Source organism: Carcharodon carcharias, chromosome 5 (assembly GCF_017639515.1).
Source record: "Carcharodon carcharias isolate sCarCar2 chromosome 5, sCarCar2.pri, whole genome shotgun sequence".
NCBI classification, from domain to species: Eukaryota; Metazoa; Chordata; class Chondrichthyes; order Lamniformes; family Lamnidae; genus Carcharodon; species Carcharodon carcharias.
In genome coordinates this window covers 152,256,120-152,283,161 of record NC_054471.1, presented here as the reverse complement: position 1 = coordinate 152,283,161, position 27,042 = coordinate 152,256,120, and the positions used below count along the sequence as shown (strand labels likewise).

The window sequence follows — 27,042 nt, the reverse complement described above, 5'->3', positions numbered from 1 at the left end:
TGCCACAACATGCGTCTTATGTCACTCTCATGGATTTGGGAAATAAGGGAGCATTGCCGAAAAACCTAAATGACTGACTTTATAATGTGTACCAAGAACCACATCCAACAACCAACCCATAGATTTATCTCAGTGACAGTCAGGACATTTCAGACACTGGTGCTGCAAGCCAACACTTCGTTTTGCTACTTTTAACTCATTTGATATTCAATACAGCAACAACTGGGCTTGAAGGTACTTGGTTTTGGTATGACTGTTTAACCATGTCAAGACAAAAGAAGGGGACAATGTAAACTGAAGGTCACATACACCGACTGCCACAAACACTCATATGTTTAAAGGATTCCTCCTTCAAGGTCTAAACCACCACCTTCTTCAAACAGGATTAGATCTTGAAACTCAGTCTGCAATGCAATTAGTCTGTACATTGGTCGCAGATTTGGTGAACTACTTGCAGGAACAGGTATAATTTTTACATTTTTACCCACAAATGATCGAAGCATTTTAAAATTAACTGCACCGTCATTCAACTCTTACTACTCCTGTTCTAAAACTCCTGTTACAATTGCTTTCAAAAACAACAATCTCGTCAAACAAAAGGCTAGAGAGAGTGTTTAAATTGTCATTTCAGGCACGTCTGTCAAAGCAGCATTTACACCACCAGCACACAGGAATTCTAAAGAATCACATGAATCAGCACTGTGCGGGCTAACAACTTAAAGTCATGTCATCTTGATCTCCTTGCAAAATGAGGAAACCAAAGCTTCCTGGTGCATACTTTTAAAAAGTTCAGTCAGGAGTCTAAGTACATATAGATAGTCCACAAACAGTTGCTTCCATAATTCCTCCCCTTTCACCTCAACCCCATGTGATATCCAAAACAAAAACAGAAAATGCGGGAAAAGCTCAGGTCTGACAGCACCTGTGGAGAGAAAAAGAGAGTTAATGTTTCAAGTCCGTATGACTTCTTCAGAGCTTCTCCCCAAACCTACCTCTGAAGAAGAGTCATACAGACTCGAAACATTAACTCTTTCTCTCCATAGGTGCTGTCAGACCAGCTGAGCTTTTCCAGCATTTTGTTTTTGTTTCCGATTTCCAGCATACGCAGTATTTAGCTTTTAACCCATGTGATGTCCATTAGGTACAATTAGGTTCACAACATCTGCATTCAATGAACAGAGGGCATTATGAGAAAGACCAGAGATTAACAGTAATCACATCATTTTTGATGTCCAAGTAACGTGGTGAAGAAATTGGAAAAGTGAGTGAAATGCTACAATATAATTAGCCGGGTGGTATTATAGAAGTCTACAGTTTATTTTTAATTATTCATGCACGGAATGTGGGCTTCACTGGCTGGGCCAGCATTTATTGCCCATCCATAATTGCCTGTGGGAAGGTGGCAGTGAGCTGCCTTCTTGAACCATTGCAGTCCATCTGGTGCAGGTACACACAAGCTGCTGTAATGAAGGGAGTTCCAGGGTTTTGACCCAGCAACAGTGACGGAATGGCTGTACATTTCCAAATCAGGATTGGTGAGTGACTTGTGGGGGGGAACTTCCAGGTGGCGGTGTTCCCATGTATCTGCTACTCTGCTCTTTCTAGATGGTAGTGGTCGTGGGTTTGGAAGGTGCTATCAAAGAAGCCTTGGTGAATTCCTGCAGTGCATCTTGTAAATGGTGTACACTGCTGCTACTGTGCATTGGTGGTGAAGGAAACGAATGTTTGTGGATGTGGTGCTTTACCCTGGATGGTGTCAAGCTTGTGTTGTGGGAGCTGCACTCATCCAGGCAAGTAGGGAGTATTCCATCACACTGACTTATACCTTGTAGATGGTGGACAGGCTTTGGGGAGTCAGGTGGTGAGTTACTCATCACACAATTCCTAGCCTCTGACCTGCTCTTGTAGGCACAGTGTTTATATGGCTAGTCTAGTTCAGTTTCTGGTCAATGGTAACCAGTTGTACTAAGGATTTGCAGTGTACTAATCAAAATACATTTAGCAGTGTTTGGTTCTGGTCACCATGCCACAAAAGATACACAACTATTGGTCTGAGAAAATCAAGTATAAACACAACCATTTTGTGATACATCGATTTGAAAACTTCTAGACCCCTCTTCTCCTATTGCCATTCTTCTCCTCATTTCACCCCTCTCAGGTACTCTGCCTTCCCAAAAACCCACACCAACCTTTCAGTATTCCCAGATTTTCCTACTCTCCTGCTAGAATCCCTCAGCCTCTGTGCCAAATGACTTCTCAACTTTAGTGATTCCAACCTTCATCTCGCATCATCATGCGCTGCCTGGTTCACTGCCATATCAGCCCTAACCTTTCCCTTCATGCAAACTCCCCAACCCACATTTGCAGCCACTCCCTTGACCTTGCTCTCTCGCATAACCTCACTACTCCCATCAGGCAAGGTCAACTTTGATCACTTCCTTATATCAATCTCCACCCATGCCTGCAGCCCCCACCTCCCCTCAAGTCTACTTCTTTCCATGGCTGCTCCTAGAAAAAACACTCCTTATTCACTTACAACTGCACTTACTTTCTTATGTACTTATGATTTGTAAGGAATAGGAGCAGTAGAAGGCCATAGAGCTCCTGGAGCCTGCTCTACCATTCAATACAAACTTGGCTGATCCTCGGCTTCAACTCCACTTTCCAGCCCACTCCACATATCCCTCTATTCTCTGATATACCAAAAGGCTGTTTATCCTAGCCTTAAATATACTCAATGGCGGCACATCCACAACCCTCTGGGGCTAGAGAGTTCCAAAGATTCACAAACCGATGAGTGAAGAAATTTCTCATCTGTTCTAAATGCTCAGCCCCTTATCCCAAGACTGTGCCCGTCCGTTCCTCAGCCTGTGTCTACCTTGTCGAGCCCCGTCAGATCCTTGTATGCTTCAGAGATCACCCCTCACTCTTCCAAACTCCAGAAAATAAAGGCTCAATTTACTCAGCCTCTCATCATAGGACAATCCTCTCATCCTAGGGTCCAATCTGGTGAGCCTTCACTGTATTGCCTCCAATGCAAGAACATCGTTCCTCAAATATGGAAACCAAAATGACACAGTATTCCAGATATGGTCTCAGGAAAGTCTCATACAAATGTAGCAAGACTTCTTTATTCTTGTATGCCAAACCCTTATAATGAAAGCCAACATGCTATCTGCCTTCCTGATTGCTTGCTGTGCCTCCATTCTAAATTTTCAGCAGTCTTTACAAGCACACCCAAGTCTCTCTGAACATCAACATTTACAAGTCTGATCCCTTTCAAAAAAAAATTCAGCTTTCTATTCTTACTATCAAAGCAAATAACCTCACACTTCACCACATTACACTCCATCTGTCTACTTGTTGCCCTCATGTAAACCTGTCTATAGTTCTTTGCAGCCTCTGTGTCCTCCTCATATCTTGGATTCCCACCTACCTTCATATTCAGCTCAACCACACAGACTTTGATGCCTTATCCACCATTAATCTCTCATCCCGGTCATTCCCCCAGTACGGCCCTCACCTCCACTCCCTTAATTCCAATGGGCCCAGAGTGAAACGGATATGAGACAAATTGGTTTAGCCATTTGCTTCCAGATCTGGTTGGATTACACGAAGCACCATTGGTGGTTCCTGCTCATCTGCCTAAACTACTCACTATCCCACCATCATCTCAAAATGTAAGGTAACCCCCGGTTTCTTGCCTCTACTGCAAACAATCTTCTTAAACTCCTCACCCCGGTCATCTCCACCCCTACCAACAACAAAGAACGAGTTGTTCATGGACTTCTTTTTCACTAAGATTGAGGCCATTCGATCAGCTGCTTCTCTCTCTTCCACTAGCCCACTGAGCCAAACTTCTTAGAAGATTCCCTCCTTCCCTGACCCCAAACGTGTATATTTCTCTAGTTTCTCCTCATGCCCTTTCGGAGCTTGTCGTGCCCATGGGACACCATCTTCCCACTAAATCGCTGACTGCACAACTCTCTTCCTGGCTCCCATACCATTAAGAGTTGTCTCTTAAGACACTGTCCCACCGCTCCCACCATTCCATCTCCAAACTCCTTATCCTCTCCAAAGTCCTTGAATTTGTCGCCACTTCCTAAATCCATGCCCATCTTTCTCAAACTCCATGTCTGAATCTTTCCAATCTGGTTTCCACCCTTCCTATTGTACAGAAGCAGCTCTTATCAAAAACATATCTCACCCTATGTGACAGTAACAGTGATAAACTACCTCCCATCATTCTCTACCTATCAGTAGCCTTTGACACTGTTTTCACACAAGATTACATTGTACAAATGGTACAAACAGGCCATTCTGCCCAACCAACCCATGTCGCCGTTTACGGCCCACACTAGCCTCGTCCAATCTTTCCTCATCCAAAATTACCAGACCATATCATTCTCCTCCAAATCCTCCCCATTGGATTTTCCCTTACTTTATCACAATCATACTGATCCTATCGTAGCCTGAAGATCATCTGCAACTGTTTCTCTTCTGTCTGGATCTGCCTTTGGTCCTTTCCCATTTCTCATCTGCAATATCATCCTAAAATACCATATACATTCTCAACCTACCACCTCTCGACGCCAACACTGCTTTGAAATTATCACACTGCCCATCCGACATCCAGTCCTGGGTGAGCAGAAATTTGCTCCAATTAAATATTATGACATAGAATGGCATCTTTGGTCCCTGTCACAAACTCCACTCCCTAGCCATCATCTCCAGCCCTCTCCCTGGTGAACATGAGGCTGAACCAGACTGTTTGCAACTCTGATATCATATCTGGCCCTGAGATGAGCTTCCAACCACATATCCATCCCATCACCAAGATCGCCCATTTCTACTTCTGGGATACTGCCCAATTCTTGCTTCAGTTCTTCTGCTGTTAAAATCCTCATTCATGCCTTTGTTACCACTGGGCATGGCTATTCTGATGTAGCTCCGGCCATCTTCCATGTTCAACCCTCCATAAACTTGAGACCATCCAAAACTCTGCTGCCTGTGTCTTAACTCACATCAATACCCAGTCTTCAATCAAGCATCTGTTCACTGACCTACGTTAGCTCCTGGTTAAGCAACACATCAAATTTAGAATTCCCATATTTGTTTTCAAATCTCATCATCTCACTGCCTCCCTCTCTCTATTCTCTTGTAGCCCTACAATCCTCGAAGATTTCTGCACTCATCTAATTATGACCTCCTGAGCATCCTGGATTTTAATTGTTCCACAATTGATAGCCGTGCCTTCAGCTGCCAAGGGCCTAAGGCCAGAATTTTATGCTGCCCCACTTGTGGGATTTAGGCAGGGGCAGTGGGGAGAGTGAAACTGAAGGGACGAGATTCCTTCCGGGTTCCCGCCTGCCCTGACCATACAGCGAATTTACATTGGGGCAGGCAAGTCCTCAGACAGGAAGCCCAGCCTTGCCCCAGTTGAAGCCCAAGGGCTGTTTCTTGCTCAGATTCAATTTTTAGGCTGGCAGGATGATTTACTTGATTTTTGGGCTCCCCCCACACCAACAGTTATGCCTTGGGGGAGGGGTGGGGTGAGGAGAGAGAGAACATGGGGTGCTACGCCTCCAGCAGAAGCCTGCTTATGAAGTCAGACACTCCATCACTTAAGGTCTGGTGGCCTCCAGACCTCCTTGCCCCATCCCCCACCCCGGGCTCGCCCCTAAGACCCCGATTACCCCCTTCCAGCCCACCAGACCTTCCCTACCCTGCCTGCCCTGGGACCCTCCCAAACTCACCTGGGCCTCCAGTGCCCAGACTTGGTCTCACACACCCTCCTTCATTTCTTCTTTGGTCTATTGCAGTGCTGTCGCTGCTGGGACTGGAGTGCTGCCAGCCAATCAGAGTGGCCGGCATCTCTCCAAGGCGGGACTTCCTCCCAAGTGAGGCGTGGAAGTCCTGTCTGCAGCCACTTAACTCTCATTTATGGGTGAAATGAATCTGGGGTACTCTGAGCCAGCGGGCAACTCTTCAGATGGCAGGAAGCGAGACCCTGTGATCTGAAAAATTCAGGTCTTAGTCCTGGAATTCCCTACTCCAAACATCGTCACTTCTAAAAATCTCCTTAAAATCTACTTCCATTACCTGCCCTAATAACTCCTTACATGGCTCAGTATCAACTTTTGTTTCATGTGAAGCACTTTTGGACCTTTAATTACATTAAGACACTATATGACTCAAACACATTTCAGGAGAATATTAACAAGTCAATGAAGTAGGCAAATAGATGGCAGATGCTATTTAAAGACATAGAAGGGTGAGGTAATGCACGTGGGAAGGATAAACAAGGAATCAGAAGTGAAAACCAGGAATTAAAATATATAATTCCCAAGTTCAAGTAGGATAAGCTACAAAAAAAAGCCAACATTTTAAGATACTTTAAGAAAAAGGCAAGAAAATACAAGAACAAAGTGGTAATTGAATAATTCGAACGAGATTAGGGCCATAGTTAGATTACTGTGTAGAGTTCAAGGCTTCTGATTATAGAAATAACATTTTTTTAAAAAATGTCTGCACTAGGAAGATGCGAGGGATGGGAAAATATAGTTATTAGGACATATTAAAAGTAAGCAGCACCATCACTGACCAGATGCTTAGTGACTGTAACATACATACCTAAATGGTGTTGAAAGCTCATTGTACTTTAACTTAGTAAAGGGTGGCTTTAACTTAGTAAATAATTTTACTGGATAAAATGGGTATAGGGTTGCAACAATATTTCCAATATTTTGCTGTCTCAGGATCGAACATCATTGTTTGTTGCTCATCCCTAATTGCCTTTGAGAAGTGTGGTGTAGGAACAGCCACAGTGCTGTTAGGGAGTTAAGGATTTTGACACAGCAACAGCGAAACAATGGCGATATAGTTCCAAAGCAGGATGGTGTGTGACTTGGAGGGGAACTTGTGGGTGGCTGTTCCCATGCATCTGCTGTCCTTGTCCTTCTATGTGGTAGAGGTCACAGGTTTGGAAGATGGTATCAAAAAGGTGAGTTACTGCAGTGCGTCTTGTAGATGGTACTGTTATGAGATGGCAGATGATGTGTGCCAGGGAGAACAAATCCACAAGGGAAACTTGGTCACGCTATAACAACACAATTTGTATTTATTACAAGATGATGGATGTGTGCAATGAATTCAGAAGTAGAGTCCAAGAACGGTAGAGATTTTAAAAAATGAATTGAAATATTTAACAAAATAAAAGATTTCAAGCACATAAGGCTACAATTACTACTATAACAACTCCTAAAATTCCTAATTAAACTGACTCCCAGTTACACGCCTCCCTTTAAGCAACAATCAAAATAGATCCTAAGATTTAAAAACAAAATCAGCAAGTTAACAGTACCCACAAGACAGTGGAATTCCAAACGGATTTTCTCCAATTCCAGTTACTGAACACAGCTGACTAATGTACAAATGGCTGGAAGCATCTTAAATACTGTTTCACACACTCCTGTCAGATCCTACATGGCCTCCACCTCATATAGCCTTTTATTCTCCTTTCAATATATGTTTCTCACTCTAATATGGAAATTCTGCTGCTCCACATCTTTGAAACTGTATCTTTCTCAATAAAAAAACTTACATGTTGCCAGTAACCTTTGGGAAAAATAAACACTTAGCCTTGCTAACTGACTAGTTGTAAAAAGACTAACATCCCTTTGAAATTCAAACCTCCCTTCACTCATCTAAAAATGCAAATTCCCTTCATATCTTAAATGCCAAGCCAGCATCCAAGTTTACTCATTAGCATTTCAAACATTTCTACACCAAGTTTTTTTTGATGACTTCAAGCTTGCAGTCTATTTGACTCCAAATGTAATTAAATCTCAGACAGAATCAACTATACTTACACCCATAAGCCGACTTTACAATAAACCATAGAATCATAGAACAATAGAACACTACAGCACAGAAAACAGGCCATTCGGCCCTTCTAGTCTGTGCCGAAATATTATGCCACTAGTCCCATTGACCTGCACCCAGTCCATAACCCTCCAGACCTCTCCCATCCATGTATCTATCCAATTTATTCTTAAAACGTAAGAGTGAGCCCACATTTACCACATCAGATGGTAGCTTGTTCCACACTCTCACCACTCTCTGAGTGAAGAACTTCCCCCTTATGTTCCCCCTAAACCTTTCCCCTTTCACCCTAAAGCCATGTACTCTCATGTTTATTTCTCCTAATCTAAGTGGAAAGAGCCTACTCACATTTACTCTGTCTATACCCCTCATAATTTTGTAAACTTCTATCAAATCTCCCCTCATTCTTCTACGCTCCAAGGAATAAAGTCCTAACCTGTTTAATCTTTCCCTGTAACTCAACTCCTTAAGACCCAGCAACATCCTAGTAAATCTTTTCTGCACTCTCTCAATCTTACTGATATCCTTCCTGTAGTTAGGCGAGCAGAACTGCACACAATACTCCAAAGTTGGCCTCACCAATGTCTTATACAACCTCAACATAACATCTCAACTCCTATACTCAATACTTTGATTTATGAAGGCCAGTATGCCAAAAGCTTTCTTTACAACCTTGTCTATCTGTGACGCCACTTTCAGGGAATTATGTATCTGAACTCCCAGATCCCTTTGTTCCTCTGCACTCCTCAGTGCCCTACCATTTACTGTGTATGTCCTACCTTGGTTTGTCCTTCCAAAATGTAACACCTCACACTTTTCCGCATTAAATTCCATCTGCCATTTTTTGGCCCATTTTTCCAGTTGGTCCAGATCTCTCTGCAAGCTTTGAAAGCCTTCCACGCTGTCCACAACGCCTCCAATCTTAGTGTCATCAGCAAACTTGCTGATCCAATTCACCATATTATCATCCAGATCACTGATATAGACAACAAACAACAATGGTCCCAGCACAGATCCCTGAGGCACACCACTAGTCACAGGCCTCCAGTCTGAGAAGCAATCATCCACTACCACTCTGTCTTCTCTCACACAGTAAATTTCAAATCCAGTTTACAACCTCTCCATGGATACCAAGTGTCTGAACCTTCTGAACTAACCTCCCATGTGGGACCTTGTCAAAGGCCTTGCTAAAGTCCATGTAGATAACATTCACAGCCTTTCCTTCATCTACTTTCTTGGTAAGCTCCTCGAAAAACTCCACAAGGTTCGTTAAACATGACCTACCATGCACAAAGCCATGCTGACTATCCTTAATCAGCCCTTGGCTGTCCAAATAATTGTATATCCGATCTCTCAGAACACCTCCCAATAATCTACCTACTACTGACGTCAGGCTCACTGGCCTGTAATTACCTGGTTTACTTTTAAACAACGAAACTACATGAGCTACCCTCCAATCCTCCGGCACCTCACCCGTGGCTAAGGACATTTTAAATATTTCTGCCCGGGCCCCTGCAATTTCTACACTAGTCTCCCTCAAGGTCCGAGGGAATATCATGTCAGGCCCAGGGGATTTATCTACCTTTATTCGCTGTAAGTCAGCAAGCACCTCCTCCTCTTTAATCTCTGTATGTTCCATGACACTACTGCTTGTTTCCCCTCCTTCCTTATACACTATGCCAGTTTCCTGAGTAAATACTGATGCAAAAAAACTGTTTAAGATCTCCCCCATCTCGTGAAGCTCCACACATAGACGACCACTCTGATCTTCAAGGGGACCAATCGTGTTCCTTACTATCCTTTTACTCTTAATATACTTGTAGAAACCCTTTGGGTTTACCTTCACATTATCTGCCAAAGCAACCTCATGTCTTCTTTTTGCCTTCCTGATTTCCTTCTTTAGTATTTACTTACATTTTCTATACTCTACAAGTACCTCATTTGCTCCTTGTTGCCTATACCTGCTATACACCTCTATCTTCTTCTTAACCAGATCGCCAATATCCCTTGAAAACCAAGGTTCCCTATGCCTGTTAACTTTGCCTTTAATCCTTACAGGAACATGCAAACTCTGCACTCTCAAAATTTTGCCTTTGAATGCCTTCCACTTATTGAACATATCCTTGCCAGAAAACAACTTCTCCCAATCCACTCTTCCTAGATCCTTTCTCATTTCCACAAAATTGGCCTTTCTCCAATTTAGAACCTCAACTTGAGGACCAGACTTATCCTTATCCATAATTAGTTTAAAACTAATGACATTGTGGTCAATGGACCCAAAATGTTCACCTACACATACTTCTGTCACCTGACCTGTCTGGTTCCCTAATTGGAGATGAAGTATTGCATCCTCTCTCGTTGGTACCTCTATATATTGATTTAGAAAACTTTCCTGAACACATTTGATAAACTCCAAGCCACCCAGATCTTTTACAGTATGGGAGTCCCAGTCAACATGTGAAAAGTTAAAATCTCCTACTATCACAACTTTCTGTTTCTTACATTGGTCTGCTATCTCTCTACAGATTTGCTCCTCAAATTCTCTTTGACTATTGGGCGGTCTATAATATAACCCTATTAGTGTGGTCACAGCTTTCCCATTCCTCAGCTCCACGCATATGGCCTCTGTAGACGAGCCCTCCGGGCTGTTCTGCTTATGCACAGCTGTGATATTTTCCCTGACTAGTAATGCCACTCATCCCCCTTTCATCCCACCCCTCTATCACGTCTGAAAAAACGGAACTCCGGAACATTGAGATGCCAGTCCTGCCCCTCCTACAACCAAGTCTCACTAATAGTAATAATGTCGTAATCCCATGTGCCAATCCACGCCCTAAGCTCATCTGCCTTTCCGACAATACTCGTTGCATTGAAATAGATGCACCTGAGAACATTTCTATTACGTACAGACCCTTGATTTCTGTCAATACATGCATTCCTCGCTTGATCTTTAGCCTCCTCCACCTCACTACCTGCTCTAACACTCTGGTTCCCCTCCCCCTGCAAATCCAGTTTAAACCCCCCAGAGCAGCACCAGCAAACCTACCCACAAGGATGTTAGTCCCCCTCCTGTTCAGGTGCAAACCGTCCCGTCGGAACAGGTCCCACCTTCCCTGGAACAGAGCCCAATTGTCCAGAAACACGAAGCCCTCCCTCCTGCACCATCTCCTTAGCCACATGTTTAGCTGCATTATCCTCCTATTTCTAGCCTCACTAGCACATGGCACAGGTAGCACTCCTGAGATCGCAACCCTGGAGGTCCTAACCTTTAAGTTTGCACCTAACTCCCTAAACTCTCTTTGCAGGACCTCCTCCTCCTTCCTATTCACGTCATTGGTCCCTACATGGACCACGACATCTGGCTGCTCACCCTCCCTCCTGAAAATACTGAGAACTCGATCCGAGATATCGCAGACCTTGGCACCAGGGAGGCAACAGACCATCCGGGATTCTCGATCTCTGCCACAGAATCTCTTATTTGTCCCCCTAACTATCGAATCCCCTATCACTACTGCTCTCCTCTTTTCCCTCCCTCCTTTCTGAGCTGAGGGTCCAGTCTCGATGCCAGAGATGTGACCACTACAATTTGTCCCTGGTAGGTCGTCCCACCAACAGTATCCAAAACGGTATACCTATTGTTGCTGGGAACGGCCACAGGGGTGCTCTGCTCTTTCTGTCTGTTCCCCTTTCCTCTCCTGACAGTCACCCAGCTACCTGCCTCCTGAATTTTAGGGGTGACTGTCTCCCTGAAACTCCTGTCTATTACTGCCTCTGCCTCCTGTATGATCCGATGTTCATCCAGCTCCAGTTCCCGAACTCGGTTTGTCAGGGGCTGTACCAGAAAAATGTTCTGGAAATTATGTTTTCATAACAGTACAAATGGCTGCCACTGTGTGTCAGTGGTAGTGGCAGTGAATGTTTAAGGTGGTGGGCAGGGTGCCCATCAAGCAGACTGCTTACTGTTTGATGGTGTCGAACTTCTTGTGTTGTTGAAATTGCTCACATCCAGGCAAGTGGGAGAGTATTCCATTATGCTCCTGACTTGTGCCTTCTAGATGGTGGACAGGCTTGAGAGTCAGGAATTGAGTTACATTTGCAGAATTCCCAGCTTCTGAACTGATACTGTGGCTCAGTATTTGTATGGCTCCTGTGTCTAATTTAAAATTTGTTAAATGGCCATTGACTGAAAATATCCACATTCCAAATGAGAAACCAAGATAATTGACCTCACCCAAGAAGCACAATTCTCTTTCTTCCAGGTTTGCAGTCTCAGTCTCATGGATAATCTTAGGGCTTTATGTACGTTTGAAGTTTTGCCCTGCAGTTTGCTGTGGTGTCCAATCCTGTTGTACTGGAAGCAGTGGGCTGAACTTGTACAACATTTGTCTCGCCTTTGGGGGTGCTTTGTTCCACAGCATTGGCATAGTTGCTCTGCTGGTCAGTTCAGGTATCACTTTCCTCTCGCCTACAAGTGTCCCTGTGTCTTTGCTTAACTAGCTGAACTGTGGGTTGGCATCTGCACCAGGATTTATATTCTCCCCTTAAAATGGTCCCACGCTACTCAGAGTTCTGATTTCCAGGGTTAGATCTTCCTTTGATTGCAGGTTTGTCTTCGGATATTTTATTTAAACTGAAGCAATACTCTATCTTAAGAATCTTTTCCTACAAAGCTTCAATTTTGTGACTGATCTGGGCCTCAATTTAGTCCAAATTAACTTGGAAGTGTGGAATTCTGATTCACGTTCAAAATTTTAAAAATGTATGTTCTGCTTTAAGAGTTTTCTGAATTTCAAGGCAACGTCACCATTCACTCAGAGACAAAGGGATTTCTCACACTTGCCAGTTTTGGCAGGCTCCACAATAATGGCAATGGTTCTCAGCTCGAAAAAATATTTAACAGTGGCTGCCTGAAGACTTTTGTTCAGCGCTTTAGTTTTTTGACTTGCAAGTCCATCAAATTCTAGACAGATATTCCCAATCACAATATTCCCAAAATATTTCATTAACGTTTTTGGACCTATTTCTGACAAGCTTGGATGCCATGTGTTCAGTCTCCAACTTGGGGTTCAAATTTTAGCAATGGGTTTCTTTCAAATTGTACTTATGACTCGAATTACTTAAAAAGATTTCTCAGGACTTGCTGCAGCCTGGAATTGTAAAATATTGAGCTAACCCTTGCAAGTTCTACCAATTCCACTTTGAAGCTGGATTTGCAAAGGAGATTCAATGGAAGTCTTCTGCTGCAGGAAGGACTTTTAAATCTCTGCCTTCAGCTTCCAACTCTTTCTTTGGAGCTTTTTCCTGAATAATTTTTCTCTGGCCTTTCCTCAGTCTTCCAGCATTTTGGTTTGTCTCTGCATTTTAGTGAAATTCTGGGTTTCTTCATGAGCTGCCACCATGTTGTGGGGTGTTGGTTACAGTTCAGTAGGTCTGAAGAAGTCTTTGTAGTCATATGTAGGTCAACCAAATCTTTATTGACTCTTGGAACTATTTACAAATATATCAGAGTAGCATCAAGGTAGATATAATTAGAGTCGGCAATATGAAGACATTGGATGAGGTCAAAATAAGCGGGAAAGTAAAAAAAAGAGCCTAAACCAGGCCTAATGTGCATATATGTGAATGCACAGTCTGCTTATAAGATAAGTGAACTGCAGGTACAAATTGACAAATGGAATGATGATATCCTTGCTATAAGAGAGACCTGGCTTGAAGAAGGGCAGGACTGGGTGTTAAGGCATTTAGGAGAGAGAGTCAGGAAAGGCAGAATTTGGGCGGTGCAATATTGATTAATGATGGCATAACAGTACTGGAGACAGAAAATGTTCCAGAGGGATCAAGGGCAGATCTCTCTAGCTAGGGGTAAGGAATGTAAAAGGTTAAATAACATTGATTGGTGTAGTATATAGACCACCAACTAGTGGAAATGATGTAGAGAAACAAATTTGCAAGGAAATTACAGAGGGGAGTAAGAATTATAGAGTAATCATAACAGAGAACTTCAATTATCTAAATATAGACTGGGATAGGAACAGTGCAGAGTTCCTGGAACATGTTCAAGATAATTTTCTGCAGTAGTATGTTGCTGGTCCAACAAGAGGACATGTGATTTTGGACCCGGTTCTGGAGAATGAGTTGGCCCAAGTGGATCAAGTATCAGTGGGAGAGCCTCTAGGGGACAGTGATCATTGTATCATAAGGTTTAGTTTGGTCATGGAAAAGGACAAGGCACAACCCAGAGCAAGGATAATTAATTGGGTAAAGCTAACTTCGATGGGATGAGAACGCATCAGAGTCAAGTGAATTGAAATGACATGTTGGCAGAAAGGACAGTGGCTGAACAACGGGCCATCTTCAAAGAAATGGTATTGCAGGCAATGTGAATGTATATCCTCTTGAAGGGGAAAGGGAGGACAAATGAATCCAGAGCCCCTGGATGACAAGAGAGATGGAGGTGAAGATGAAATGGAAGAAGTGTATACACAATAGATGTCAGGTAGAAAATACAATAAAGAATCAGGCTGAACATAGAAGGACCAGAGCGGAAGTGAAGAAACCAATAAGAAAAGCAAGGAGAGAACAGGAAAGGAGGCTGACAGCTAACATAAAAGGGAATCCCAAGGCCTTCTATAAGCATGTAAATAATAAAAGCATAGTAAAAAGATTAGGGACAAAAAAAAGGGGGACTTCCGTGTGGAAGCTGGAGAAATAGCGGAGTACTGAATGAGTACTTTGCATCTGTCTTTACAAAGAAAGATGCTATTCAGGCTGAGGTGAGACTGGAGGTAACTGGTACACCAGAAGAATTTACAATTGAGAAGGAGGTATTAGAAAAGCTATCTTTACTTAAAATAAATAAGGTACCAGGACCAAATGAGATGCATATTAGGGTACTAAGGGAAGAGAGAGTGGAAATTGAGGAGGTCCTATTGATAATTTTCTAGTCAACCTTAGACACAGGGGAGATGCCAGAGGTCTGTAAAATGGCAAATGTTATCCCCTTGTTCAAAAAGGGGTGCAAGGTTAAAGCTGGCAACTACAGATCAGTCAGTTTGACTTCGGTGGCAAAATTCCTAAAACTTATTTCAGGATAAAATCAATAATCACTTAGACAAGTGCAGGATAATAAGGAAAGCCAGCATGGATTCATTACGGCAAAATCATGTTTGACTAACATGGAGTTTTTTCTGGAGTTAATAGAGAAGGTTGATAAGGGAAATGCTATTTTTTCAGGAGTTAACAGAGAAGGTAGATAAGGGAAATGCTGTTGATATGGTGTATATGGATTTTCAAAAGGTATTTGACAGTGCCACACAACAGATTTGTGAGCAAAATTCTAGGTCATGGAATAAAAGGGAAAGTAGGCATTTAGATAAGAAAATGGCTGAGTGACAGGAAACAAAGTGATAAATGGCTGTTTTTCAGATTAGAGGAAGGTTTGTAGTGGAATTCCCCAGGGGTCAGTTTTGAGACCCTTGATCTTCCTGATATATATTAACGACCTAGGCTGTGCTGTGCAGGACATGGTTTCAAAACTTGCAAATGATACAAAAATTGGAAATAATGTCAACTGTAATGGGGATATTCTTGAACTTCAAAATGGACACAGACATGTTGGTGGATTGAGCAGACAAGTGGCAGATGAAGTTCAATGCAGAGAAGTGTGAGGTGATTCATTTTGACAGGAAAATATAGTGAGGCTGAATAAAAAAGGGAGAGACTCTAAAGGAGGTGCAGGAAGAGGGACCTCAGTTTATTATATGTACATAGGTCATTGAAGATGATAGGGCATGTTGAGAGCGTAGTTAATAAAGCTGTACTAATTGGTCCATTGAACACAAGAGTAAGGGGGCCATGTTGAAATAAAAGCAAAAAACTGCAAATGCTGGAAATCCAAAACAAAAATAAAGATACCTGGAAAAACTCAGCAGGTCTGGCAGTATCTGCGGAGAGGAACACAGTCAACGTTTCGAGTCTGTATAACTCTTCAACAAAACTAAGTAAAAATAGAAAAGACTATATTTCTATTTTTACTTAGTTCTGTTGAAGAGTCATACGGACTCGAAACGTTAACTGTGTTCCTCCCCGCAGGTGCTGCCAGACCCGCTGAGTTTTTCCAGGTATTTTTATTTTTGTTTTGGGGTCATGTTGAACTTGTGCGAGATACTAGTTAGGCCTCATCTGGAGTACTGCATATTTGAGGGAGGATGTGAAGGCATTGGAGAGGAGGTTAACATGAACGATAAAGAACTATAGCTATGAGGATAGATTAGAGGGGTTGGGACTCTTTTCCTTGGGCAGCTGAGGGGAACTTGATAGAGGTATTCATGATCCTGAGGGGTATGGGCAAGGTAAATAATGAAAAACTGTTCCCACTGAAGACAGCATCAAGAACTAGAGGGCACAGTTTCAAAATATTTGGCAAAAGGACTAAATGCGATGTGAAGAAACATTTTTTCACCCAAAGGATGGTTGAAGTTTGTTTCAGACCCCTTGAAAGGGTGGTGAAGGCAGGTTCGATCAAGGAATTCAAAAGGGAATTGGATTGCTACCTGCAAAGAATTAATGTGCAAGGTTACAGGAATGAGGCAGGGGACTAGGTTCTATCCGAGAGCTAGTGCAGACTCGATATGCTGAATGGCCTCCTTCTGCACTGTAAAGATTGTGATAAAGGGTAAGAAGCTCAGAGCTGTTTTCATGATCCTCTGTCCAACACCACAATGACCTTCAGGTGCAGGTCATTGTTCTCTTATATCACTGTGGGCAGTACTATGCTCAATCCCACAATAACCCTATATGTGCCAGGCTTTATAACTCTTTTGAGTACAAACACGTTTCCATCTGTTTCAGATGAAATTACATTGTTTCATAGTTTGCCACTGTGAGATTTGAACTCTTGATCTTGGGGTTACAAACCCAGTACCATAACCACTTGGCTATTTAGGCCAAGCGTGTCAAGCTTTATACCACAACTATGTCAGGCTGTTCCTTGATTAGTCTGTAAGGACAGCTATCTCAATTTTGGCACAAGCCTCCAAATGTTAGTAAGGAGGGCATTTTAGGGTCGACTGGGCATGATGTGCCATTATCATTCGACAATCCCACTTTATTCCTCTTTGATTTTTGTGTAGCAGTTTTGGTACAACTGGGTGACATGGTTGGCAATTTCAGAGGGCAGTTGAGTCAATTCTTGTTGAAATTTTACAGATTATAGGCAACCCAATACCGGAAGAATAAATTGGTAGTCAACATCATTAGCCTCACTAGATATAGCAAGGCAATACATTATTACTAAATGTAAACTTGTTCCAATATTCTTACCGGTCAAGGTCATCCTTTTTCATTTCATAGTTTTTCAGTACCTGAAGAACCTGAACATTCTGGTCAAGAATACAGGGGGGCAGAAGACCATGGATACCCAGTTGTAGCCTCTCCTCCAATGTAAAGGCCAAGCCCTAGGAAAAGAAGTGACAAGTTATACTAGATTTCACACTTTTACTATTGTATTCAGATACCAAACCCCTGAACTTCAGCCTGGAAAACTCACTGAAGAAAACAACAACGTCAGAAATGTTGGCATAACAACAGAGAAATAACTATACTGCTGAAAAATTAGACACACTGTCGAAGCTTTTCATTTTGCACTCATCAGGACAGATTCACAAGAATACTAAATGTCAAAGGAACAATTTATACTGCATGAGAAGAGGGTGCTAGTTGGCAAGTGGCTCATTTGACTGCTCCCTTTCAAAGGTAAATTTGAGCCCAGGATGGAGCCCATTAAAGGTGTGTAAGATGATCCTTACATGCAGCTGCAGATTCAAATATAGCCCTGCTTGAAAGTAAGTTACAAAAATGCTTGTTGGACATGCATAAAAGAGTAACAAGCAGCCTGGTGGTGTATGTGACAGGATTCATCCGCATGGTTCACTGCACCCACATATGTATGGGATGCTCCATTACACTCCATCTTCTCTATGACTAGTCCTGCACAACATGAATTGGACAAATAGTTGAGCAAATTGCTATAACCAGCTCCGAGTAAGTTTTCCACAAACGGTGAAGGATTCCTTCACCTTTGCGAAGACCATACAGAATCTGCATATTGCTAACATTGACGTGTCCATGTACTTGTTCGATATTGCTAGCCTATTCACTATAATGTACCACCCAAGGAAGCCATATATATTATGGTAATTTAGACATGCCACTATTGTCTGAATCTGTATTCATTGAACTTATGAACTCAGCAATTTGCTGAGTTAAGTTTTAACAATGCTATGTATGCCCAAATAGATGGTGTCGCCATGGGATCCCCACTAGGCCCAGCTAGAAGAACTAGATTTCTGAAAAATTTGTAAAAAGCGGCTGGTTTCCCATAATTGTTCTCATTACCAAGCTGCCTGGGAGATGAATAGAAAAAAGTCAACCAGAAGTTAATTAAAAGGGAAAGTAGGACCCTGGGTGTGGTTGGGTGTTCAAGCGGTTTGAGTTTTTGAACATTTAGAACAATCAGGCTGCAGGACAGGAAACTCCTCTTTCAAGCAGAGTTCATTTGAAATTTTCTGTGCTGGCTAAAGTTTAAACCTCTTATTCACTGAAGGATTCCTAACAGCAAGTTGAACTTCTGGGCTATCCAAACCAAGGAGAGCAAGTGGAGAAAAAAAAAGAGTAAGCAGAGAGAAAAAAAGAGACCAAGCAGAGAAAAAAAAGAGAGCAAGCAGAGAAAAGAAAAAAGGAGCACGCAGGGGGGTGGGGAGAGAGAAAGAGAGCAAGCAGAGAGAAAAAAAAAGAGAAAGCAAATAAAGCGCTTAAATGAATCTTTTAAACAGTATTGAGATGAAGTGCTTAATCTTTCCATTTCTGATAAGTACCTGACTTGAGCTCTTGGGGATGTCAAATGGGTGTACAAGGAAAGGAAAAGAGAGTTAGGAAGTTCAGTTTAAAATTCAAGTATCCATGTTCATTGTATTTTTAATATCTTTAACATACCTGTCTATGTGAGATGTAGTACAGTGTGATTTGAATGTGTAGTAAAATTATTTTTATTTAAACATGAACCTTATGGCTTCATTCTTTTAGCAAATATCCAGGTTTCCAATTTTTAAAAAAAATGTGCTGCTGGTTTCTACCAAAATCAAAACACCTATAAACAGCAATGAGTCACACCAGAGAAATTTACAGAAGGAAAATAATTTTCTTCCTTGAGCTTCAAAAGTTAAACAAATCCTGCCCTAAATGATCCTTTGCATATCCAGAGCAAACAGTGATCAGCATCTCATGATATACGTGTTATTTTTCACATTGGCACATATCAGACAGTTTTCCCCCCACCTCTCAAAGAATCTAAAACCAGTCCACTTTAGATCTCAGATGATATTGAGGGTTCAACTGTCATCATAATCTGGTTCTATGGAAAAATAGCCACATGGCTTCAGAAGGGTCAGACTCGAAACGTTAACTGTTTCTCTCCACAGATGCGGTCTGACCTGCTGAGTTTTTCCAGCATTTTGTGTTTTTATCATCCACGGAATAATGATTGCTTTAGCTCAAGCAAGAAAATGTACTTCCGCCACAACCCACCGCCAACTCAATAATTCAAAAATGTCTTATGCAGAGAAAATCAACTTAAAATAATCTGTAATCAAAAGCTTGTGCTACAAATTCATTTAAAGAAAGCATCATGGCCTTCACCAATTTACAGTTCTAGGTCGCTACACTGAAACAAAGGGGTTTATTCAAATGGGAGATTTGGGAGAAGCACATTCAAATTGCCTGTTTTACCCTGGTTTCTCACCCTAAAAATCATGATCAAGTGTATGACTCAATCACATTTTGAAATTCTAGCCATAATTAGATGAGAGTCATGTTGAACAGGAATAATTAATGCACTAGCAGACATTTAAAAAAAACACTCCCCAAGCTGTACTTTGATTTGAAACAGAATAGACCCCATAATTAAAAGCCTGCCAGAGTTAATACTGGTGCTGCACTTCACTTCCCACAAACATGCAAAATGTTATATGTTACAACCTTCAGGATTTTTAAATCAGAATTGTTACAGCGCAGGAGGCCATTTAGCCCATCATGTCTACACCAGCTCTCTGAATAAGCAGTTCATTAACTGCCATTCCCCCGCCTTGTCCTCAGAGCCCTGTAGCCTTCCTTTTCAGATAACCACCTTTGTGAATGCCTCCATTGAACCTGCTTCCACCACACTCAGGCAGTGTATTCCAGACCCCAACCACTCACTGCCTTAGCAAATTTTTCCTCATGTCGCTTTCACCACTTTTACCAATTACCTTAAATCTGTGCCTTCTCATTCTTAATCCTTTCATGTGTGGGAACGGTTTCTCCCTATCTACTCTGTCTAGACCTCACCCTCTCTCTCTTTAGATATCATGCCCTGAAAGGGCATTGACAGCCACTGACAAATGAAACATCAGAAAGAACAGCCTGTACAATGTTTCAGAATATCATTTTTTTTTTGCGGAACTGCTATGGTTTATGGGTAAAATAATGCTCATAAAAGTAACACCACATTAAAAATGTCAGCTTTTTAAATAGTCCTTCAGAGCAGCTACTAGTATTTTAAATAACAGAAAATGCTGGAAATACTCAGCAGGTCTGGCAGCATTTGGAGAAAAACAAAAACAAAAAACTGCGGATGCTGGAAATCCAAAACAAAAACAGAATTACCTGGAAAAAGTCAGCAGGTCTGGCAGCATCGGCGGAAAAGAGTTGACATTTCGAGTCCTCATGACCCTTCAACAGAACTAGGTGAATCCAAGGAGAGGGGTGAAATATAAGCTGGTTTAAGGTGGTGGGGTGTGTGTGTGTGTGGGGAGAAGTGGAGGGGGAGGTGTGGTTGTAGGTATAAGCAAGCAGTGATAGGAGCAGATCATCAAAATAACAAAAGAACACAGAGGTGTTAAAGTTGGTGATATTATCTAAACGAATGTGCGAATTAAGAATGGATGGTAGGGCACTCAAGGTATAGCTCTAGTGGGGGTGGGGGGAGCATAAAAGATTTAAAAATAATGGAAATAGGTGGGAAAAGAAAAGTCTATATAAATTATTGGAAAAAACAAAAGGAAGGGGGAAGAAACAGAAAGGGGGTGGGGATGGAGGAGGGAGCTCAAGACCTAAAGTTGCTGAATTCAATATTTAGTCCGGAAGGCTGTAAAGTGCCTAGTCGGAAGATGAGGTGCTGTTCCTCCAGTTTGCGTTGGGCTTCACTGGAACAATGCAGCAAGCCAAGGACAGACATGTGGGCAAGAGAGCAGGGTGGAGTGTTAAAATGGCAAGCGACAGGGAGGTTTGGGTCATTCTTGCGGACAGACCGCAGGTGTTCTGCAAAGCGGTCGCCCAGTTTACGTTTGGTCTCTCCAATGTAGAGGAGACCGCATTGGGAGCAACGAATGCTGTAGACTAAGTTGGGGGAAATGCAAGTGAAATGTTGCTTCACTTGAAAGGAGTGTTTGGGCCCTTAGATGGTGAGTACAGAGGAAGTGAAGGGACAGGTGTTGCATCTTTTGCGTGGGCATGGGGAGGTGCCATAGGAGGGGGTTGGGGAGTAGGGGGTGATGGAGGAGTGGACCAGGGTGTCCCGGAGGGAACGATCCCTACGGAATGCCGCAGGGGGGATGTAGGGAAGATGTTTTTGGTGGTGGCATCATGCTGGAGTTGGTGGAAATGGCGGAGGATGATCCTTTGAATGCGGAGGCTGGTGGGGTGATAAGTGAGAACGAGGGGGACCCTATCATGTTTCTGGGAGGGAGGAGAAGGCGTGAGGGCGGATGGAGAGAAACAGCTATTCTTTCAAGGCCATATGGCTCTCCTACAGAGGTTTCCAGCATCCACATTATTTTGCTTTTATACTAGTATTTTAATATGGTTAATTGGCCAATTTAATCAGTTTCATATGACTTGTCACTAAAAGAGAGTTGTCAGGGTTTGTAGTAATTTATGTACAGTATTAGAACATCCTCAGGCAGTTATGCTTGGCAGTTGTTCTCCATTGCCTTCGCAGGCTAGGAGACTTTCCCACTCTAACCGCCTGCCATTGGTGTATTGGAAGGATATACAGGTTGACAATTAATCCGTTTGGCCACATTATAAACTCATTCTGTGGCCATCAAGTCCTGGGGTGTGACTCAAAATGGGGGATTTTAGCTCAGAGGCAGGGACACTACCCATTGCTCCATTATACCTCCCTCCAAACCTTTGTGATTTTGAATACCTCTATCATATTGCCTCTCAGCCTTCTCTTCTCCAAGGGAAACAGTGCCAACTTCTCCAATCTACCTTCACAACTGAATTTCCTCACCCCTTGAACCAACTTGTAAATCATTCTGATTTCTGCACCCACTTTAGAGTTGTACCCTTTATGTTATATCGTCTATGTTCTTCCTATCAAAATGAATCACTTCACGTTTCTCTGCATTGAACTTCACCTGCCACTTGACCACCCATTCCAACTTGTCTATATCCTTTCGGAGATTCTACAGCATCTTCAGTCCATCATTTTCTAACATGCAACTTTCTCCACTTTACAATTTCAGTGACACACAAAACCATCACAATCAATGCCTTTGAGCAATGCCATGAATCAGCATAAACAAAAACAGAATTACCTGGAAAAACTCAGCAGGTCTGGCAGCATCGGCGGAGAAGAAAAGAGTTGACGTTTCGAGTCCTCATGACCCTTCGACAGAACTTGCGCAAGTTCTGTCGAAGGGTCATGAGGACTCGAAACGTCAACTCTTTTCTTCTCCGCCGATGCTGCCAGACCTGCTGAGTTTTTCCAGGTAATTCTGTTTTTGTTTTGGATTTCCAGCATCCGCAGTTTTTTTGTTTTTATCCATGAATCAGCATAGTTGTTTGAATATCCAGTAAATAAAAATTTGAAAGACCACTGCTATACTTATTTGCAGCAAAAAGGTCTATCTACAAGGATCGTAGGGAAGCGTGACTTCAGAAGTCCAGGAATTAATTTAGAACATCTTGAAGTAACTTAGCTTTTCTTATTACAGTGTAAAGTTTAAAAGTCTTGCAGCAAATATGGTGCATTGTATATTTGCATCAGTTGATCTGAAAGCCAGCACTGTAAAGGGTTAACATCAGAAGCATTCACGTCAGATCACATGCTGGAAAGAGAGAGAGATCTGGAAGGAGGAGAAGCTCCAACCTCATGTAGAGATCCAAATGTATAAATACTTGCTGTCAATAACGAGGAATGGTTTTAAGAAACTACAGACTCTAGCAGCATGCTTTGGAAGCATAGACAATCCCCAAACCCCTGTCTAGACCCCAACCACACAATGAAACAAAGATGTCACTGAATTAACTTAAAAAAGGAGGATCAATAGATCTCTATTCAATGGGCATCTATCCCACAACTGGAAAAGACATCAAAATCCATAATTGGCAAAACCATAATTAAACTGATCAATGGGAAGCTCTGTCACCTACACAGTACGTTTTGAATGACCAAATAAAACTACATATGCAATTTTTGCCCAGGAAATGAGCTTCCCTTAAACATTTGCTTTCCATAAATGCGTTTAGGAAATTTGAGTTCAAGCCAAAAAGTGCATAACTTAAGAGTTTTCTAGATTCATCTAGAAGCATGGTATATGCACGGTGACACTTGAAGCATTTCTTAAACTTAGTAATCTATGGATATACATTAGTCCTGGCTTCATTTGCACGATTCAGATATTTTTTGGCAATATATTTTTTCAAAAATGCAAACATTGTGTGCTTTTAATTTAAAGTTTTTTTTTTAAAGTGAATTGTTATCCAGCAATGGATTTTGTGCCAGATACCAGAAAAGTTTCCATAGTTAATATCTGCTCTCAGTAAGTGGAAAAGTATTCGCTTTGAAATCAGTTATCATAAGGAATCATGGAATGTAAAAATACCACAATCTGTTCAACTCATTCCTTCCACAGGCTGCGTAATCTGCTGCGTGGAATCCATAATACAAAGGTACTGCTTCTTCCCCAAACTGTAAATTATTCAAGTAAAAGCTCATTCTTGGAAGTTCCAGATCCATTTAGAAGATGATTATAATTAATTTTATTTCCATTGTGTTTCAACGGATCAATATATTGGCCGTTAGACAAGCAATGTCTGGTTGTGGCAAGCCTTCCTTCCTTCATGCCCAGAGTTATCATTTACTGCACTGAATGGAGTGCCGCATGGAAGGAAAGCATCTGATCATAGGACAATAAAGTAGATGTTGACAGGATTTGTTTTTTCCACTTACATTAGAGGAGGAGTGAGGACATTAACAGCAAGAGAGAGCACGAGGAGAAGGAGGAGCAGGGCCATTAACAGTGAGCAAGAGGAGTGGGGCCACGAACAGTGAGAAAGTGCGCAAGATGAATGGAGCCATTAATAGCAAGAGAGCACAAGAGGAGCAATGGGGCCATTGACAGCAAGGGAGCGTGAGAGGAGCAGCTGGGTCATGAACAGCAAGAGAACGTGCAAAAGGAGGAGTGGAGCCTTTAACCGAGAGAGGAGTCTGAAAACAGCACAAGAGGGGAGAGTAATAATCAAAGGTGAGAGGTCACAGGGAAGCAGCTAACTGATTGGTTGGTGAGTATTTTCTATCTTTCAAATGTGTGTAATTTATTAATATTTGTTAAGTTTTATTGGTAGTATTAAGGTTTAGTGGTAAAAGTTATTGGGAGTAATAGGGTTTATAAATTATAAATTAAGGAAAATTAATGAACTGACACAAAGGTGGCAGGGCAGGTGATGTGGACACTCCTGGTCACCAAAGTGATTCAGGGCAAACATGGCTGTACTGTCTATACTTGACAAGCTTCAGCTCAGTCACTGAGCTGGAGGCCTAGTTCCAGACACTACAATGCACCAAAGAAAGTGAAAGTTACCTGGACACTTTATTCCTGGAGGCAGTCACACCCCTTTGGATAGGCAGAACCTGTGACTGCAGGTCTGGCAGGTATGGGGACCCAGCATGTATTGATGATGGAGCCTCAGCCCCTGACTTTGTTCAACAGGTACAAGGTGCTTGAAATAACACGATGAGAAGAAGGAGTGCATGGTGGATGAGCAGACTGACTATGGCAGTATGGCGAAGGATGCCATTCAAGTGCATGGAGCGGAGAGGAACGTGATAGTGATAGAAGAAAAGTATCGTTAGAGGAATAGATACTGTTCTCTGCAGCCAGGGTTAAGGACATCTCCTCGTGGCTGGAGAGAAACTTGGAGTTTGAGAGGGAGGGTCCAGTCGTCGTGGTTCATGTGGGAACCAACGATTTAGCAAAACATTATTCCTGGTTCCACCTAAGAGAATTTGATGAGTTAGTGTCCAAATTAAAACACGGAACAACAAAGATAATCATCTCTGTATTGTAATCAAAGCCACGCATTAACTGGTGTAGGATTAAACAGTTTATATAATTAAACATGTAGCTCAGAGTGGAATGGGAAGAAGGAGTTTTGAATCATGGGGCACTGGCATTGGTAGTCAGAGAAGAGTGAGCTATTCTGCTGGAGTGGGCTCCACTTGAAACGAGCGGCAGGACCAGTGTCCTGGCCAATCATATAACTAGTGGACAGGACTTTAAACTAACAGGGGGGTGGATGGAGAAGGAAAGGGTTCAGGTGAAGGAAGATTTAGAAATTCAATGAGAAAGGTTGAGATAACGGAACATGTGATGTGGGTAAAGACAAGCAGAGTGGGACAGGAAGGGACAGAGTTTTACAAAAAATATACAGCAAATAAGGTCATATTGAGGAATTGAAGTAAAAAAAATTAAATTAAAAGGCCTTTTCAATCTAAATGCACGAAGTATCTGCAATAAGATAGTTGGATTAGTGGCACAAACAGAGATAAATGATATAAATCTAATCACCATTACAGAAACATGGTTACAAAGTGATCAAGGTTGGGAAGTAAATATTCTAGGGTGTACAATATTTCAGAAAGACAGAATGGCACAGGAGGTGGATTAGCCCCTATAGTAAAAGATGACAAAGGTCATGAGTGAGAAAGGATCTGGCCTCTGAAGATCATTAAGTGGAATCAGTAAGGGTGGAAATTAGGAATAGTAAGAGGTCAGAAAACACTGGTGGGGAATTGTTTATAGGCCGCCGAACAGTAGTTATACCATTGGGCATAGTATGAAACAAGAAATTATTGGAGGCTGTAACAAAGGAAATGTAGTAATTGTGGGGGACTTGAATCTTCATTTGGACTGGGACAATGACATTGGCAAAAATGATCTACAAAATTAGTTTGTTGAATGTTTTCATGACAAGTTTCTTGGAGCAGTCATAGCAGAACCGACCAAATCTAGTATTGTCTAATGAAGCAGGGTTCATTCAGAATGTCATGGTGAAAGATCCACTGGGAAATAGTGACCATAATATCATTCAATTCCAAGTTTGAAAGTGACATATTCTAATCACAAACAAAAACCAAAAACTTAAATAAAGCCAATTACATAGATATGAGGGGAGAACTGGCTAAGGTTAATTGAGTAATTAGGCGAAAAAGTTTTGGGCATAAATGAACAGTGGGAAACATTTAAAGAAACAATTCAGAATGTTCAACAAAAATACATTCCATTGAAGAACAAAAACTCTGCAAAAACATCCATCTGTGGCTCACTCAAGTTAAAGATAGTATTAGATTAAGTCAGGGAGGGTCCCAGAAGACTGGAAAATCACTAATGTAACCCCCCTGTTTAAGAAGGGAGTGAGGAAAATGACGGGAAATTACAGGTCAATTAGCCTTACCTCGGTTGTTCATAAGATTTTAGAGTCCATTATTAAGGATGAGATTTCAGAATACTTGGAAGTGCATGGTAAAATTGGGCAAAGTCAGCATGGTTTCATCAAGGGGAGGTCATGCCTGACAAATTTGTTAGAATTCTTTGAGGAGGTAATAAGTAGGTTAGACAAAGGAGAGTCAATGGATGTTATCTACTTGGACTTCCAGAAGGCCTTTGACAAGAGACACACAGGAGGCTGCTCAGTAAGATAAGAGCCCATGGTGTTTGAGGCAAGGTACTAGCATGGATAGAAGATTGGCTGTCTGGCAGGAGGCAGAGAGTGGGGATAAGGGGGTCGTTCTCAGGATGGCAGCCGGTGACTTGTGGAGTTCTGCAGGGGTCAGTG

The 27,042-nt window shown here is 42.1% G+C and overlaps 1 protein-coding gene across 2 annotated transcripts in view; it reads right to left on the bottom strand.

Moving 5' to 3' along the window:
• Positions 1 to 27,042, bottom strand: part of me1 (malic enzyme 1, NADP(+)-dependent, cytosolic) — a 598,180-nt gene that overhangs the window by 413,597 nt on the left and 157,541 nt on the right. For both annotated transcript variants that reach the window (XM_041187865.1, XM_041187866.1), the window contains exon 2: positions 17,206 to 17,339. In XM_041187865.1, the coding sequence (XP_041043799.1) occupies positions 17,206 to 17,339 (134 nt within the window). The remainder of the gene's footprint in view (positions 1 to 17,205; positions 17,340 to 27,042) is intronic.